Source organism: Sus scrofa, chromosome X, assembly GCF_000003025.6.
Source record: "Sus scrofa isolate TJ Tabasco breed Duroc chromosome X, Sscrofa11.1, whole genome shotgun sequence".
Lineage (NCBI taxonomy): Eukaryota > Metazoa > Chordata > Mammalia > Artiodactyla > Suidae > Sus > Sus scrofa.
In genome coordinates, this window is record NC_010461.5 from 28,455,895 (window position 1) to 28,473,412 (window position 17,518).

Consider the following 17,518-nt stretch of genomic DNA (forward strand, 5'->3'; position numbering starts at 1 on the left):
CTATACTGAAGTGAAAGTTGTTGCACATACAATTTTACATTTGAGAAGCGAGTTGCCAAAAAGCATGTGTAACAGGAGACTTGTGCTTTGTTAACCCTCATACATTTCTGAAATATTAGCTTTTTACCACAGGATTTATTATGTTTATTAACCAGAAAAGTAGCAAAACTTAAAATACCTAAGAGAAAATCATGCATGCTAATGACCTGTTACAAAGTACCCTGCTGTACCAAACTGACGGAGAAATCTCAATTTTGTATTGGAATGATTATATATAGTGCTTATCTTTTACCTTAAAAGAAAAGCCTAATCAAATAATGTTATTCTTCTCTCTGGGATTGAATTAAGTTATTTTAAATAACAGTGTTGTAACTGTAAAGTCTTAATATATAAGGTATAGTTTTAGCATAATTAGGTTTTTATGGTACTTTACCAAATATTAAATATGTGAAGAACCACATTAATTTTCCTTATGCTTTACAATCACCTTAAGCTTAATGTAGTTAAATTAAAATTGCTTTAAGTTCTTTACTCTCCTAGGAGAATGGAGTACCTAATCTATTGCAATGTAAATAAATGTTTCACCCTGACATAGGCAGAACCATATATCTAACAATTACAATAGTTAAGGTATAGAGATTATTTTGCATAGTCAATGAGCCTATAATAAACCCAAGTAAACAAGCTGTTAAATTTCTACTTAGATTCTCTGCTATAATCTTTTGAGGGAGTTGGCAAAGTGACAACAGATTAGAGTGACTAACTGAATTTAGCCAAAGACTTGTAGCAAAAAATATATCACATGCTATGAAATAAACCAGAAGAAAGGGATCAGGAGTGATTATCTGAAAAAGAAAAACAGGCAGGAAGTCATTCTGAGGTGACAGCATGAGTGCACTAGAAGGAACACAAGCTTCAGAATCAGGATACCTGGACTCAATCACTAACAAGCTAAGTGAACATGGAAACATCAGTTCACTTCTCTTTATCTCCCACTCTTAACTAACCTAACACTTGGACCATATGATTTTTCAAAGTCTTTTCCAAATTTAACATTTCAACTGATCAAAGAGAGTTGAATATGTTTGTGGTTTCCCATTTTAGAAGGATTTCTGTGAAAAGGTTTGGGTTAAAATCACAATTTCTGCCTCACCTTCACACTTGTGATGCCAACATTCTAGCCTTAAATTGTCCAATCCACCCCCACAGTTTCAGCAGATTGTATTGCACTAACCTCTTGGTAAAATACAAAGTTCTTCATATTTTCTGTCCCAGGATTTATAAATCTAATATTCAGAACTGGCCCTGCCTGCTCTATTTCCCCTAACACCTTTATTAATATACAGCTGACATATTACACTGTTTAAGGCACACACATATATTGTCAAATGATTACCATAACAGGATCAGTTAATGACTTCCTCATCACACCTAATTACTATTTTTTTATCCTGAAAATATTAAAGATCTACTCTGCCCACAACTTTTAACTATATAATATAAAACTGTCGGCTATAGTCATCATACTATAAATTTGATCCCAAGAACTGTATCATCATAAACTAGAAGAATGTTCAATTTGACCAGCATCTCTTAATTTCCCCTCATTTATCAAGCCCTGACAGTCCCTATTCTACTCTCTTGATTTTGGCTTTTTTAGATTTCAGGTATAATTGATATCACAAGGTGTTTGCTTTTCTCTCCCTGACTTAGTTCACTTAGTCTGATATCCTCAAGTTTCATCTAGGTTGTTGCAAGTTGTAGGCTTTCCTTCTTCCACAGGGCTGAGTAATACTCTTGTAATAATAATTACTGTGTGGTGTTTATCATATCTTCTTCATGTGTTTATTCTGATGGACACTTGGGTTGTTTTCTTATCTTGGATATTGTGAACAACGCTGCAATGAATTTGGGAGTGCAGGTATCTCTTTGAGATCCTGCTTCCATTTCCTTTGTAGATATATACTCAGAAGTGGGCTTGCTGGTTGGATCATAAGGCAGCTCTATTTTTAATATTTTAAGGACTCTCCATACAGGTTCCACAGTGGCTGTACTATATGTATGCTGGAGGCTGCAAAGCAGGATGCTTAAGGTTGAAATTATAAAGAAGTTACTGGTAGTGACAATGTCAAGCTTTTGAAGCTGGGATTGAGTAGCTGGGGTAGGGTAGAAGACAAAATCACTGGAGTGGGTATAAAGGAACTGAGGGCTCAGGAACTGGAAGATCCAGCTAAGAAGATGCTAAAATCACCAAGAAATATGGCAGGAGTAACAGTGAGTCAGCTGATAAAATACTTAAGGAATGGAATGACCAGGGATCTGTGGATGACTGCACCCAAAAGATGTACTGACTTAGGGAAAGACAATGATCTGCAAGGCACCAGAATGACATCCACTGGCCTCTAGATCCAGTGTTTCTCAACCTAGATATTATTTATAGCCACTAATAATTAAAATATATAACCACTTATTATTTATTTAGAAATTATACACATTTTATAATTGTACATATATAAATTTATATTTAGTTCATTTATTTTATTTAACAAGCATGTACATTGTTGTTACTCTGTGCTAGATACTGGTCTAGACATCTTACAAAGATGAACTCATTTAGTTATTAGTTTAAAATTCTTATACAGTAGGCAGTAATATAATCACATTGTAAACAATGGGAAACTGAAGCAAAGAGAGATTAAGTAACTTTTCCAGGATGACACAAGTAGTTTGGGGGGGGGGGGCAAGATCTAGACCCAGGCAACCAGGTTCCAGAGTTCCTGGTCTTATACATTATATTTTTATCTCTATCCATAAGAAAGTCTTCTCCACACATAAAAGTTTTTATTTTATTCAGTTTAGCCAAAAATTGGGAGGGGGGGAATATGTCTGACAAATCTTTTCATTTTGAGATATGAGTGACATTTATGTCATCCTCATTTTGTGTACATAGTTTATATGCCCAGCTCAAATACCCCACTTGAATTCTAGATGTATTCTGTCTATTGCTCCAAAACAAACATGGACAAAATAGAAGTATTGATCATTCCATGAAGCTAGTGATTTATGTTCCTCCTTGGCTTGCAGTGTTTCCTTCTTTGAAGGCACAATAGCCAACACTGTTGCTTAAAGAAGAAAACTGAACGTACTTTCATTTCCCCCTTCCCACAACTCTGGACTATCAGCAAGTGTTCTCCTTCAACAAGTATTGCAATTTTGAACAGTGTCTGAAAAAAACATGAAATCAAGAAAGAAATGTGTTGTTAGAATAAAAATAATGATTATGGGTGGATGCGAGTGTGAAAGCCCAAATCAAAAATATAACAAGGAAGAACTTGACCAATTGGTTAGAAGAAACAAGAAAAATAAGTGACCATATTGAGTGAGATAAGCTTGATGGAGATGGCCAGGGAGGATAGTTTCTATAAATTTGGCTCACTCAAGCACTTTGGTCCAGTTTGCCTAGAATAACTTATCTTCTCCTCATGTCAATTACTGAATAACCGGAAACTACAAACAAAAACAATAAATAGTAAAGAAACAGAGCAACAAGAGTTCAAACCAGCTCTATTGCTATGGAATAACAAGGAAAATTATTGGGAGAGGTTAAGACAGTGAACCAAACATGATGTGAAAAGAGGATTACATATTTCAAAATTCCCTCATGTCTGTCAATCTCCAATAATAACCCCCCTGCTCTTTTCCAGGATTATTTCCCACATGGACAACTTAGATTTTACATGCTTCCACTTGTGCCACTTTGGTTGACTCTTCACATAACAGGAATATATAGCAAGCTTATAAACAACTACTTTACATGGTGCCACTTCTATACCTAAACATCTGTAAGTTTCCCATAGTACTTGATGGAATAGTAAATCCTCACTGTGACCTATAAGACAATTCATGACTCTTATTTCCTGCCCATTTTCCTCACAAAAATTTCTCTTTGCTATCATTCCTTCCCTTGCTCTAAATAAATTGCTGTTGTTGTTTTTTTTTTTTTTTTCTATTCATCCATTTAAAATATCAAACAAACAAATGGCTTTCATACTGGCCTCCCAGGAAAACATCAATGGTGTAATCTTTTCTCTAAGTAACCTTTTTTTTTTTTTTTTTCCTGAGCATCCATTCCAGAACCAGCTTACTCCAGAAGAATGCAAGCTAGCTGACTCAGGGCTATCTCATCTGTGAGTTAATAGAACTGTTGAGCATTTGTCAGTGACAGTATTAGCTGGGTGACTTGTCTTGACTTTTACCTGTCTAAATTCTTTTCTTTTTCAAATTTAGTTTCTGCCTTTTGGCATGATTTCTTTTCAACTTTCAAAAGTTACTTAGAAATAAAGAAAGACTGACTGCATCTAATACACATAAAATGAAAACTCTCATTAACTTCGAAAAAGGTATGGGTGTATTGAAAAGCAGTCATCGCTTTAGGTTAAATTTTTATCTTTTGAACAAGAAGTATTTAATGTACACTACTTGTGTAAATAATATTTACTTTGCCATAATTTAATCTTGAAATTGAAAATATCTATAAAATGCCCTGCTGTATAAAAATGAGGAGCTCAGATATGAACAGTTATTTTATATTTTTTCTTAACTATTTCCCAATCTTAATCCATTTATTGAAATAGATATACTGAAGTGAAACTTGCCAACATTACAATTAAAAGTAGAACATATCTATCAATTTGTATATATGCATGTATTATACATTCATTTTATTTCCATACCAAGTATAGAAGTGTAAAGTATCTTTTGTTGATCCAATTACTTTTATTAAGTTATGCAATGGATAAAAGATTCAATTAAAATAATGCCTAAGGAGCTTACTGTTCAGAATGACAACGGTATTCAATAAGGTCATTTTAAGACCCCGATTAAATGAATATAGACTATTTAAAATATCTACTATGAAAATAATTTATATGTTAGACAATGGCTAGGTTTAATTAACTGTACTTTAAAGCATCAACAAAGAAACTAAATTTTTAAAAGTGAAGGAGACATTAAGACATCATAGTTAAAAAGAAGCAAGCCACAGTCAAGAGACTGGACATACCTGTCGGCAGATGTAATCCCACTGAGTGTTAAGTTCTCTGAGTTCTGTCTCCAGTCTAGAAGCAAACTCTGGCTCCGCTTCTTTCTTTATCTTCTGTCCACCTTCATTGACACTGTTTAGACTGGGTTGAATGGTCTGAATATCACTTACTAAAAGCTAAGGAAATAACTCAAATTAGCTGAAAAAATGACCACAACAAATTAGAAATTCAACATAGGTTGGCAACATAAGTAGGCACCAAGCCACTACATGTAAATTTTGCCCTTTAAAATGTGAAATACATGTTGCAAAAAATGTTCAGTATTTTTTATGACATGAATGAAATAGAGAATTATCTATCTGTAGTCTACTTAGACTAGATACAAAAGGAAAGAAATTCAATACTTGTTAGAAAAATGTGCAAAAATGATAGGCTTTACACGTTACTATTTTTGAAGGAATTTTGATTTTCAAACACAGGATATTACAGCAACTCTTTATAGCAGGAGGGTGTAAAGGTGACTTTTAAGATGGATTTGCATTTTTAGATTTTATTTGGAAATAAAATCCTTTCAAGAACTAGATTATTTTCTCCCCACTGCATGACAAGAGTACAATGCCTATTATTTCAAAATACATGTCTTGGAGTTCCCCTGTTGCTCAGCAGGTTAAGGGTCTTGTGTTGTCACTGCCATGGCTCTGGTTACTGCAGTGACACAAGTTCAATCCCAGGTCTGGGAACTTCTGCATGCTCTGGGTGTAGCCAAATATAAATATATAGAGAGAGTACAACATACATGAAAAGAACAACACACTATGACTGGTAATCTGTAATAAGATATAACAAATAACTCAAAGGATTCTTTACCTTTAAATTAGACTGTACTTTACATCAAAATAATGTGAAGTGAGGGTTGAGTAAAAAGTGATATTTTGTCTACTTCTCTCTTATTTAACCTAGTTTCTCAACCTTGACACTACTGTCATTTTGGACTGGGTAATTATTTGTTGTAGGGGGCTGTTCTATGCACTGTATGATATTTAGAAGCATCCCTGGCCTCTAGCATCTACCCTACCCCAAGTTACAGCAAACAAAAATGTCTCCAGACATTACTAAATGTCCCTCGGGGTGGGAAAATTGCCCCTGGTACAGAACCACTGATATAACTAAATAAGAGTTTGCATACAAAAATCTTCATATGAAAAGCATCATATAAAAATCTTACCCTGCACTGTTTCAGCTGTTTTCTAAGAATTTCTGAATCCCCAAGGGCAGGCCATTCCTCTTTCAGGAAAATATCAACTTCAGCCATCCAGTTCTTCAGGGTTTTGATGTGATTCTGGAATCAGAGACCCATTTTAAGGCATTATTGGGGTGCTGATTCCTCTTAACACAATTCATCACAGTGATATGTTTGAACACAGGCCCAGGAACAATTCCCATATTTGAAGAATGCCTCTAAGTAGCTCTTCAGGAAAAGAATATTTTTTACTAAGACTGCATTTTTATTGTCTACTGTATGAGCACTGGTGTATGAAGTCTGCTATTGTTAAAAAATTACTACCAAATGTGATTTTATGATGTTACTCTCAAGAACATTAAATCATATCCCCCTCAAGAGAAATTTTAAGTTACAAAACAACTCATGATAATACTAACAATGTGCCCTTACAGTACATAAAACAAACTACAAACAATAAACTCAATGTAATGATGTCTTTATGGCCTCCCTAAACTTGAACTTCCACAAATTGTTTTCTATACTCGACGGTTTAAATAGTCCCTCCAGTTGAGAACTTTCAGACCAATATTTTGCCATCTTCAAAGACAGAAATTAATTTTTTATTTTCCTGACCAGCTTGAAGTCATGATCAGGTGGAAAATGTCATCTTTTATCATGTGTAAATAGCCAAGTCCATCCCATCATTTTTTCACATAATGCCCTTTTTCCTGCTTCTTTCTGGAGCTACTTATCAAGTGTATGATTTTTCACACTTCTTTATTTGCCTACAATTCAACTGTTCTGTCCAGATGTGCTAATTTTTCCTTTCTTAATTAAATTTCTATTGAAAATGTGTGCTGCTTAGAATCTTTCTTCTTTAATATGAAAAATAATAATGACTTAAAAGCATGTGACTAAATCTAAAAACTTTGACATTATTATTTGGCTGACATCTCTCAAGTCTAGTTTTACTTTTCTCCCCACATCACCACTGTCCTAGTTCAGATCTTATTATTGGATCCTTTATGACTCCATTAGCTCTTTTCCATATCTGCTTCAGTCTTACCCCACTCTAATCCATTCTCTACAATTGTGCCAATATTCTTCACTCCTCCTTTCTCTTTTCAAAGTATTTCAAAAACACAGATATTATCTTATCACCCCCCTTTAAAATACCAGTAACACTACTATATCACTATTTTTTATCTCATCATCATTTGGTTATAATTCATACTCTAAAGCATGGTATCCAAACATGATCTACTCTGAGACCACTTCTCCAATCATATATTTTATTAATCTCCAAATGTATCTTTTGTCTCCCCAATATTGAAATACTTACAGTCAGTTGCACTTATAGCTCCATTTTGTCAGTAACTTTCTCCCTCTTTTGTTAGCTACCTAAATTCTACTTGTTTAAGATGTGGTCAGATAACCCATGTTCCAAGAACATTTCACAAATCTTTTCCCCAGTTATGCTGGTTTTCTTTTCTTTCCACAGACATGACACTTACTGCTCTGTTTAATTTACTTACCGTGGTAGGTTAAATAATAACCTCCTATGATGTTCCGGCCCTCATCCCTGAAACCTGTGAATATGTTACTTCACCTGGCAAAAAGGAGTTTTACAGATGAAATTAAGTTAAGGATTTTGAGATGGGGCGATTATTCTGGGTTATGCAGATGGGCACAATATAATTGCAAGGGTCCTTTTAAAGATGGAGGTAGGAGCGTAAGAGAGAGAATGGAAGGTGTTACACGACTGGCTTTAAAGACAGAAGATGGAAACGTGAGCCAAGGAATGTAGTCTCCAAAAGTTAAAAATGACAAGGAAACACATTTTCTCCTAACACCTCCAGAAAGAACACAGCCCTGTCTACATCTTGATTTTAGCCCACTGAGACTGATTTTGACCTTCCGACCTCCAGAACCATAATATAATAAATGTGTATTGCATCAAGCCATTGAATTTGCAGCAATTTATTACAGCAGCAAGAGTAAATGAATACACTCAACTTTCTCTTTCACTAGAATGTGGGCTCCTTGATGGCAAGGACCACGTAACTAACCCTCTTTCACTGCTCCACTGGTATGTGTATGCATGTGTGCATGTATATGCATGTACACATGTTTATACATATAAACACATAAATGTGCATGTTGTGCTGGAGTCAAATTTATACATAAAATTACAAATGAAATATACTGATGAAATGACATGACCATATTGCACGGTAGAAAATTTCTTATCTATTCATAAGCTAAATGATGTATTTAGAGGATAATAAGATTAAAGAAAAGATTGGCTTTGAAAAAATCACTAAGCTAAAATATATTTAAGTCCTATCAGTATTGGTTAAAAAAACCCACTAATTCTAAAGAAAATCAGAACTCTTAATTATCATCACCTTAAGAGCAATAGGCAAACTATACTCATTTGAGAAAGATTGTGTCTTTGATTTTATCACTGATTTTGAAGTGCTATGGAGGTTAAAAGTCCATTTGCCTTTAAAATTTTGTAATTCTTCATTAGGAGAAAAACAAGTAGAGAAAAATGAATACAAAAAGTAAAATCTTGAGTTACCTGAAGTTTTCGGAGTTTAGCTATTTGCTCCTCTAGCTTTTGGCAATGTTCCATCAGCTGGGCAGACAGTTTCTTCCACCGGCCTTCAATCTCTTCAAATTCTGATTGGTATTTCCGGCTAATATTAGAGGGCGCTTTCTTTGACATTTCTTTCACAGTGGTGCTGAGATAGTTTAAGCCATTTTGTTGCTCTTGCAGAGAGCTTTGTAAAGCCTCAAAATTAAAAAGAAAGTGCATTTATATGAATTGATGAATACTAATAATTTTCACTATTCAGTTTCATTGATTAGTCTCAGATAAATCAAATGTATGTAAAATGAAAGCTATATGATGCAAACATCTAAAAATAAATGATGCAATGTTATAAAATAACTAGCAATTTAAAGTCTACTTTTTAATTTTAAGAGTCATTTATAACTTATTGAGTAGTATTTTATTTAAAATCTATATTTAATAAAAAATCTATTACTTGGTGGTGTGTTTTTTTTTTTACTCTATTAAACTGTTATCCTTGAATTATTGTTTAGACAGCATCTCATATGCACAGAACTACATTTGAGCCAGGCCATTTATTGTGAGCCTTTTCCCATCTCATTAAGTATTTTTCAAAAACATAGATTTTAATTGCTTCTGCAGTTCATTTAATCAATTCTATTAGCCATATAAATTAATTTCAAGTCCCACCCCGTTAATTATGATTATGATCTATTTATCTATGTCTACCTATCTAGATCTGAAAAGATTTCCTCAGCAAAATGTACATTCAATTTACATTCCCACCAGTAAGTGAGAATGTAGTTCATTGCTACAGGCCAGCACTTCTATCTTTTGGGTTTCTTTCCATTTTCTTTTCTTTTCTCTTGCAATTTAGCATGTAAAAAATAGTATCTCATTTTGTAAATTTGTACTACATCCTTTACAATTTTTTACATTATAATTGATTTAAAATATATTAATTTCAGGTATATAACATAGTAATTCAATGTTTTAATAAATTATACTCCATTTAAAGTTATGAAATATTGGCAATATTCCCTGTGTTGTACAAGATCCTTGTATCTTATTTTATACATAGTAGTTTGTACTTCTTCAGTCCCTACCCCTACTCTGCCTCTCCCCTACTCCCTCACAACTAGCAACCACTAGTTCATACTCTATATCTGAGCCTGTTTTTGTTTTATAACAGCCATTTTTTAATTTTTTTAGACTTCTTTTTGCAATTTAGTACATAAAATGGCATCTCATTTTGTAAGTATGTACTACATTCTTTACACCATGAGTTACAAGTTTTCATAAGATTAGTGGTCATTTATGTCCTTTCTTGGTGATTCCCTTCTTAATGACTTAGGTGTTTTACTTGTCTCATCTTTCTTTAAAATGGACTGGCATATTTACAATGCTTGTGATTGCTTCCATTGATTATTGTGCTTCCACATCATGTTTTTAAAGTTTTATGAAAAAAAAATTTATGAAAAACGTCCCCAAAATTTATGCTTACTAAAATGTTTTTGACCTTTTTAATATATGCTGTTTTGATTTGGTATAACATTTGACACAGGTTCTAACTTCATTTTATTAATTTAGTTATTAATTACTCAACAATATTTATAAATAATTTTCCCTTCATCACTATTTTATCAGTGGAAATACACTCTTTCATTCATCCACATACTATTTCTTATATACTTAAACCACTCCCCTAGTCGCTATCCTTTTGTACTCTTATTTTTTTATATTTACAGTTCTATTAAGTCACATATTCTTCAAAGTAAACTTTGGAATTATTCCAGGTATTATGACAACATGAAGAGGAAAACAGATTAAACAGTCATAGGTTGTTTAGTGTTATAGTAGAGGAAATGGTCTAAATAGGACAGTATATACTGGGAAATGTTTAAATAAAGATTTCTTTGAAGAAATACATCTAAAATTACTTTGTTGTTCCTTGTGATAAGAACTTTTAAGGTTTATTTTCATATGTAACATGCAGCAGTGTTAATGATACTAATCATGGTGTAAATTACCTCCCCAGTTCTTTTTTAAAATTATATTTCATTTTTATTACAGCAGAGTTGATTTACAGTGTTGTGTCAATTTCTGCAGTATAGAATAGTGACTCAGGTATGCATATATATTCATTCTTTTTCTCATACTATCTTCCATCATGTTCTATCCCAAGAGATGTTCCCTGTGCTGTACAGTAGGAACTCACTGCTTAACTATTCTAAATGTAATAGTTTGCATCTACCAACCCCAAACTCCCAGTTCATCCCGCTCCCTTCCCCTCAGCAACCATGTCTGTTCTCTCTATCTGTGAGTCTGTTTCTGTTTTGTAGACAGGTTTATTGGTGCCATATTTTAGATTTCACAGATAAGTGATATCATATGGTATTTGTCTTTCTCTTTATGACTTACTTCATTTAGTATGAGAATATATAATTCAAAAAAGATAGATATACCCCTATGTTAATTACAGGATCATTCAAAATAACCAAGACATGGAAACAACCTAAACGTTCACTGATAAATGAATGGATTAAGAAGATGTGGTATATATATATATAATGGAATACTACTCAACAATAAAAAGAACAAAAAATACTATTTGCAGCCAACATGGATGCAACTAGAGATTCTCATACTAAAATTACTTTTTTAAAGAAATAGTATTTAATGCCCCAAAAAGAATTCTCGATATAGCAAAATTAAATTTTTAACTTTTTTCTTAATTTAATTCTCAAAATGTGTACATATTATCTAAATATAATGAATAAATATGTTTTAATGCCTTACAAAATAAAATGTGATTAGATATATAACATAGGCTTTTCAAAATTAGTTGGAAAAGTATTCTAAAATCTCATACAAATTATTTCTTTCATTTCTTATATTAGTATTCTGTTGCCTGATATAAGACTGTTAAAATACAGTTAATAGAACTGAAAAAGCTAATTACAGTGTTATATCAAACAAAGGCTTAAATTAAAACTAATTTTATAACTACACTAATTTTACCACTTTCTGTTCAGAAATGTGGGACAAGTTATAAATCGGCAAGTAAAGGGGAGAATAATACCAGATCATTTATAAAAATCAAAATCCATGTTTCTGCACACTAAGTGAGAAAGAATATGCTTCATAAGTAGACCATATCATTGTCTTCAAAGATGTAATTTTTATCTTCTGGAGAGAAGGCGCAAATGCATAAAATATTATATTTTTAAAGTCTTAATCTTCATTTTTCAGCTGGGAAACAATCTTACTTGCCATGATTATTTTAATTCTAGTATTACATTAAGGTTTTATGTGATTGCTTTATAGATGATATCTGCATTGTACTGTTTAAGACATTTAAATATTCACAGACCTGTAACTCCCCAAGTCTCTGCTCCATGATTTCATATTCAGTGACAGTAGCCTGAGGTATAGAGAGTTTGGCTTCTGAATGCTGGATCCAAGTGAGGATGGTACTCATGGTCTCCTGATAGCGCATTGGTGGCAAGGTATCAAAAACTTTATTGAAAAGAAAAAAAAGAAAATCATTTAACCATTTTAAACTTTGTCATTGCATTTTCCTTAGTTGCCAGCAAACTCAGCCACACCAGTAATTACAAATATAACCAAATGTGAAAACCTGAAAGTCCAGATTAGACTATGATGATGACGCTGAAGATAAATTCCTGTAACATGACAATGGGAGAAAAAATTATGTATACATGTATGTGTAACTGGGTCCCCATGCTGTACAGTGGGAGAAAAAAAGTGATTTCGGGGAAATAACAATAAAAAATAAATTAAAAAAGAAACAAATAAAACACATATGTATATATATACTATTTATTACTGTACATTGTATATTTTATACACACCTGGATTATGTAACTTGAGTAGCTATACTGACAATGTTCACAATGAGAATTTTGGCAGATAAACAGAAATCACAAAAATGGTTTTAAGTGTTTTAAGGAGAATAAAAAAAAATTCTAGAACTGAACATGTAATAAGTGAAAAGAAATAACACGATGGATAGATTTAAATGTAGATTAGACAAAGCTAAACAGAGGATGAGTGAACCTGAAGATAATCCATCTATGGAACATGAAGAGACAAAAGGACAGAAAATAAAGATGAGAGAATAAAAGACATAGAGAAAAACAGTAAAATGAACTAACAGAAGTGTATTCCAGAGACACACAAAGAAATAGAATTCAGAAGCCATATTTGAAGAGATAACGGTTGAGAATTTTCCTAAAAAGGTAAAACCAGACAGTGAGTATAAAATAGTAGCTGAAATCACTATATCAAATGGCATTATTTAAACCACATTATTTTTATTAGATGGCATGTGAATTACACTTCTATACACCAAACACTTATAAGCTGAATGAGAAGAATATAGGAAAGTACTAGTTTTCAGATGGTTAAGGTATTTATAGAAACTGTTGGAAAGAGATACTGAGCATTTTACCAAATGTGTTTATATTTATTTGGAAGTTCATGCCCAAGTTTATTTTAAGAGGTCTTCTTTAATCTCAGCACTTCTTATTTTATATTGAAGGTTTGTGAAAGATCTTTACTTTCTTTCATATAAATAATAGGTTTCTCTACTAACTAGATACACTTATTTTAATGCTAGATAATTATTAGTAATAGCAAAGAGATCTCATGGATAGCGGTAAAGTAAAGGAATATTTAATTTTGACGAAGCAGAAAGTTTTGTCTGAGAAGGCCTCTGAGCAAGTGATCTGGAAGGAGAGGGGTCTATGCGATGAGGAGGTATGTTGGATAGGTTATAAAATGTATAAAGTTTGGTTTAATTGAACTTGATCATGTACATTCTGGAAAACAGTGCTTGTTTCCCTTTTACCAGTGGCTGGAACGCAATAAATATTCATTACAAACTTGCCAAAGGTGATAAGAATCAGTCTAATTTTATCCAGACGATGAATACGTGTCAGGAGAGAAAGATAAGTATAGAAAAAGTTGATGAAGATAGTAAGATTACTTTTCATTAGAAAAAGATGAACAGGTTTTTTATGAACATCTAACAGGATAGCTTCTCCCTTCTGTTTTTTTACAGAAAGAGGCTGCATAGCATAACAATTAGCAAGTCTGATTCTGCAGTTCAGTAAACCCGTCCTTTGGAACTGGCTCTCCACCCACAAGCTTTGGCAAATTATTTAACATTTCAGCATCTTAGACCTCATTTATAAAAATGGGGATGTAGACACTTTGGAGAGAATTAATTGAAGTCATTTATTAGTCCTTCATTCAGCCAGTATTTATTCAGTGTTCTGAGCACCAGGGAAGCAAGAAGTAAAAATTTAAAAAGCAAAACTTTGGCATTCATAATGCTTAAAATTTAATTGGTAAGTTAGGAAATTAGCAAACAAATCAAGAGACTGTAATGACTAAGAGAAATAAATGCCAGTGTAGAAAAATTAAGGTATAGGGGAGGGAGGGGGTTGGTGAAGATCCTTCCAGATAATGCAATAAAAGGAACTTAAGATAGAGAATTAGGTACAAAAATGTTGGAGTATATCAGGATCTACAAAAGGGACAGTGGCCAATCAATAGATTAGCAGTGGAAGCCACTGCCATCTCCAAGGGCAGAGGGCAAAGGGAAGAGGTGTGATATGGTGTTACATGAAACCAATCATTGGAACCATCTAGCAGGAGCTGAATTTACAGTGAACTTCCTTTTGGGGATGCAGTGACTTTGAGGTATGCTATTTCCAGAGGAAACTAGAAACTCAGAGCATTCATCCTCAGCCACTGATGGAGATGTACCCTGAAACAATGAGAGGGAAAGACAATATTCTAGCTTCTCTCCTCTTCTTCAGTATCCTCCAAGTGCCTCCCATTGGCTGAATCAAGCTGGTAGCCGATTTTAAAAAGAATCCTAGGAAGTGTCATTTTTCATAGGAAGAGCCAAGAACGGCAACAAGAACTGACAAACAGAAGATCTGCCTGGAGATGATGGTGAGGGTGGGCACAGAGGTGAGGGAAAGGAATTTGAGAGGGGCAACAAAGTATACTAGTGGTTTTAGCAATATTCCACTTCTTAAGTTTGATAGCTCAGAGTGAGGATTTCTATTTTTTCATTATTTTTAAAAATGTGTATATGTTACAGAAGCTCTATGAATATAAGAAAAGTATTGAATTGAGTTAAATTAAAAGGATAGAAAGTGACTAGACCATGAATAAAAAAATCCCTTTCTGTGGAAGTACCATTTGACAAAAGACTTAAAATCAATAAAGGAGGGAGTCATTTGAATACAGAGAAGAAAGGTTTTCCAGGTGTGGAATAACAAGTATAACAGTCCAGAAACATGAGTGTTTCCAGTAACACAGGAGGACAGAAAGGAGGGAAGTATAGCAAGAGCAAAGTGAGCAAGGTGGGGTGTTGTTGGACATGAGGGCGGGGGGGGTGGTCATTGAGAACAGGGCCTTTCTAGACCTTGATAAGAGATCTACATTTTATTCTAAACTCGTCTCTATTTGCTAATGATGGCATCCCTTTCTGGGCACATGTATATTTGCTATTATTTTTAGCTAAAAGGGAGATCCAATACAACAGGAAAATCAAGGAGACACACTCAGGGATAAGTGGAAATTTTAAGAGTTTAATACACAGTTTTATCTATGTTAATAAAAGGAGAAAATTTCCTTGCTAGAAAGAGAATAAAAGCAGACTAGAGGCACATATGTTCTTTCATTAAAGGGAATAAGTAGGTTTCTCTGTACTAATTTTATGTTCTAGAGAATCACATCCATATCCAGAGCTAAGACATTGCTTTGAACTGATTTACAAACACCCATACACAAAAACACATGCATCCACACATGAAAACATACAGTGAATGCATATGAATATTCTGACACACAAAGACTGAATTTAAAAATTAGTATCCACTTCATCATGCAAAGAGAATCATGGTCAGATCAAATATTACATAATAGTAGACAAATAACAAGGGAAATGGCATAAAAAGGATGAAAGTGTTTTATTTGTTTAGGATTATTTAAATAGTGTTGTTTTAATAATGCGAAATACTTTATGGTCATTTAAAAATATATATGTCAGACAAAGAAAGAAAGAAAGAAAGAAAGAAAGAAAGAAAGAGAAAGAAAGAAAAGAAAAGAAATGCCAGAAATTCAAAGAATCCATGGTTTTTCAGCACAGACCAGAATAAAGCCAAAAGTCTCTCAAATCTGGAAAGATGAACAATAAAGTATTCGAATTATTAAATAATAAAAAAGTATTCAATCTTTCTTCTATTAACCAATATAATTCTAGCTAGACCTAAATCACAAATTTATACATTATTTTTCTCTGTTAAACAGAATGTCAACCAAGTATGCATTGATTTTCATTATTCAATGAATCATTTACATTATGTAAAGTCACATGTTCTCTCAAAACCTTGATAAAGTATGGAAGAATCCAGACCACCATTACATGTGGGTACTGTTTTCCTTATTGCATACATAGAACATCTTACGCTGCATTCTGATTCAGGCTGTTTGGGCATATTTTTTCCTTTCTCTCTTGATCCTGAGTGAATGCTCTGGGTGTTTCACAGGTGGATTGTACTGGGGAGGAGCTAAAACAGAAAGAGGACCCATCAAGTCCATAATTTCTGAATTAGCTACTTCATTACCCATGGGTTGGTTCATCAATCAGTAATCCTTATTATATCTGAAGAGCTGTGAGCCTAAGGTTTTATGTTCCTTTTTACAATGGGTGGTTTATCACAAATTGTTTTAGCCAACTCATCCTTAGACATCATTCTTCACGATGCAGATTATGTAGCTGCACACTTCCACTACTTACTATCAATAGGAGCAGTGTTTGCGATCATAGGAGGCTTTGTGCACTGATTCCCACTATTCTCAGGTTATACACTCAACTCAGCATGAGCAAAAGACCACTTTGTAAAAATGTTTCTGGGTGTAAATCTAACTTTCTTTCCACAACATTTCCTTGGTTTATCTGGAATACCATGACAATATTCTGAATACTCTGATGCATACACAGCATGAAATACTATTTCATCAACAGGCTTACTCATTTCACCAACAGCAGTAATATTGGTAGTATTTATAGTTTGAGAAGCATTTGCATCAAAATGAGAAGTCTCAATAGAACTAACTACTACAAATGGAGAATGACTACATGGATATCCTTCACCATACCTTAAGTTTGAGGAACCCATTTACATTAACCTGAAGTGAATCAATAAGAAAGGAAGGAATCAAACCCTATTCCACTGGTTATGAGCCAACACCATAACCACTATGCCTTTTTCAATAAATTATACATTAGTAAAATTTTACATAACTTTGTCAAAGCTGTGTTACAGGTAAAAACCCTAAACATCTCTATGATATATCCTTTCCAACTAAGGTTGCAAGATGCAACATTACCCATCATAGAACTTCTACATTTCCATGATCATATACTAATAATCATATTTTAACTAGCTTTCATTCTATATATTATTTCACTTATACTAATAGCTAAATTAACACATACAAGTACAACAGATTCACAATAAGTAGAAAAAATTTGAACAATCTTACGTTATTATTTTAATTCTAATTGCCCTACCATCATTACAAATTCTTTACATTATAGATGACATCAACACATCTTTAACTGCAAAG

The 17,518-nt window shown here is 33.3% G+C and overlaps 1 protein-coding gene across 16 annotated transcripts in view; it reads right to left on the reverse strand.

Moving 5' to 3' along the window:
* The window catches only part of DMD (dystrophin), a 2,622,506-nt gene that overhangs the window by 1,427,672 nt on the left and 1,177,316 nt on the right, over positions 1-17,518 (reverse strand). For all 16 annotated transcript variants that reach the window (XM_021079543.1, XM_021079551.1, XM_021079550.1 and 13 more), the window contains 4 exon segments: positions 12,216-12,361; positions 8,849-9,061; positions 6,268-6,381; positions 5,063-5,218 (listed from right to left, as the gene is read on the reverse strand). In XM_021079543.1, the coding sequence (XP_020935202.1) occupies positions 5,063-5,218; positions 6,268-6,381; positions 8,849-9,061; positions 12,216-12,361 (629 nt within the window).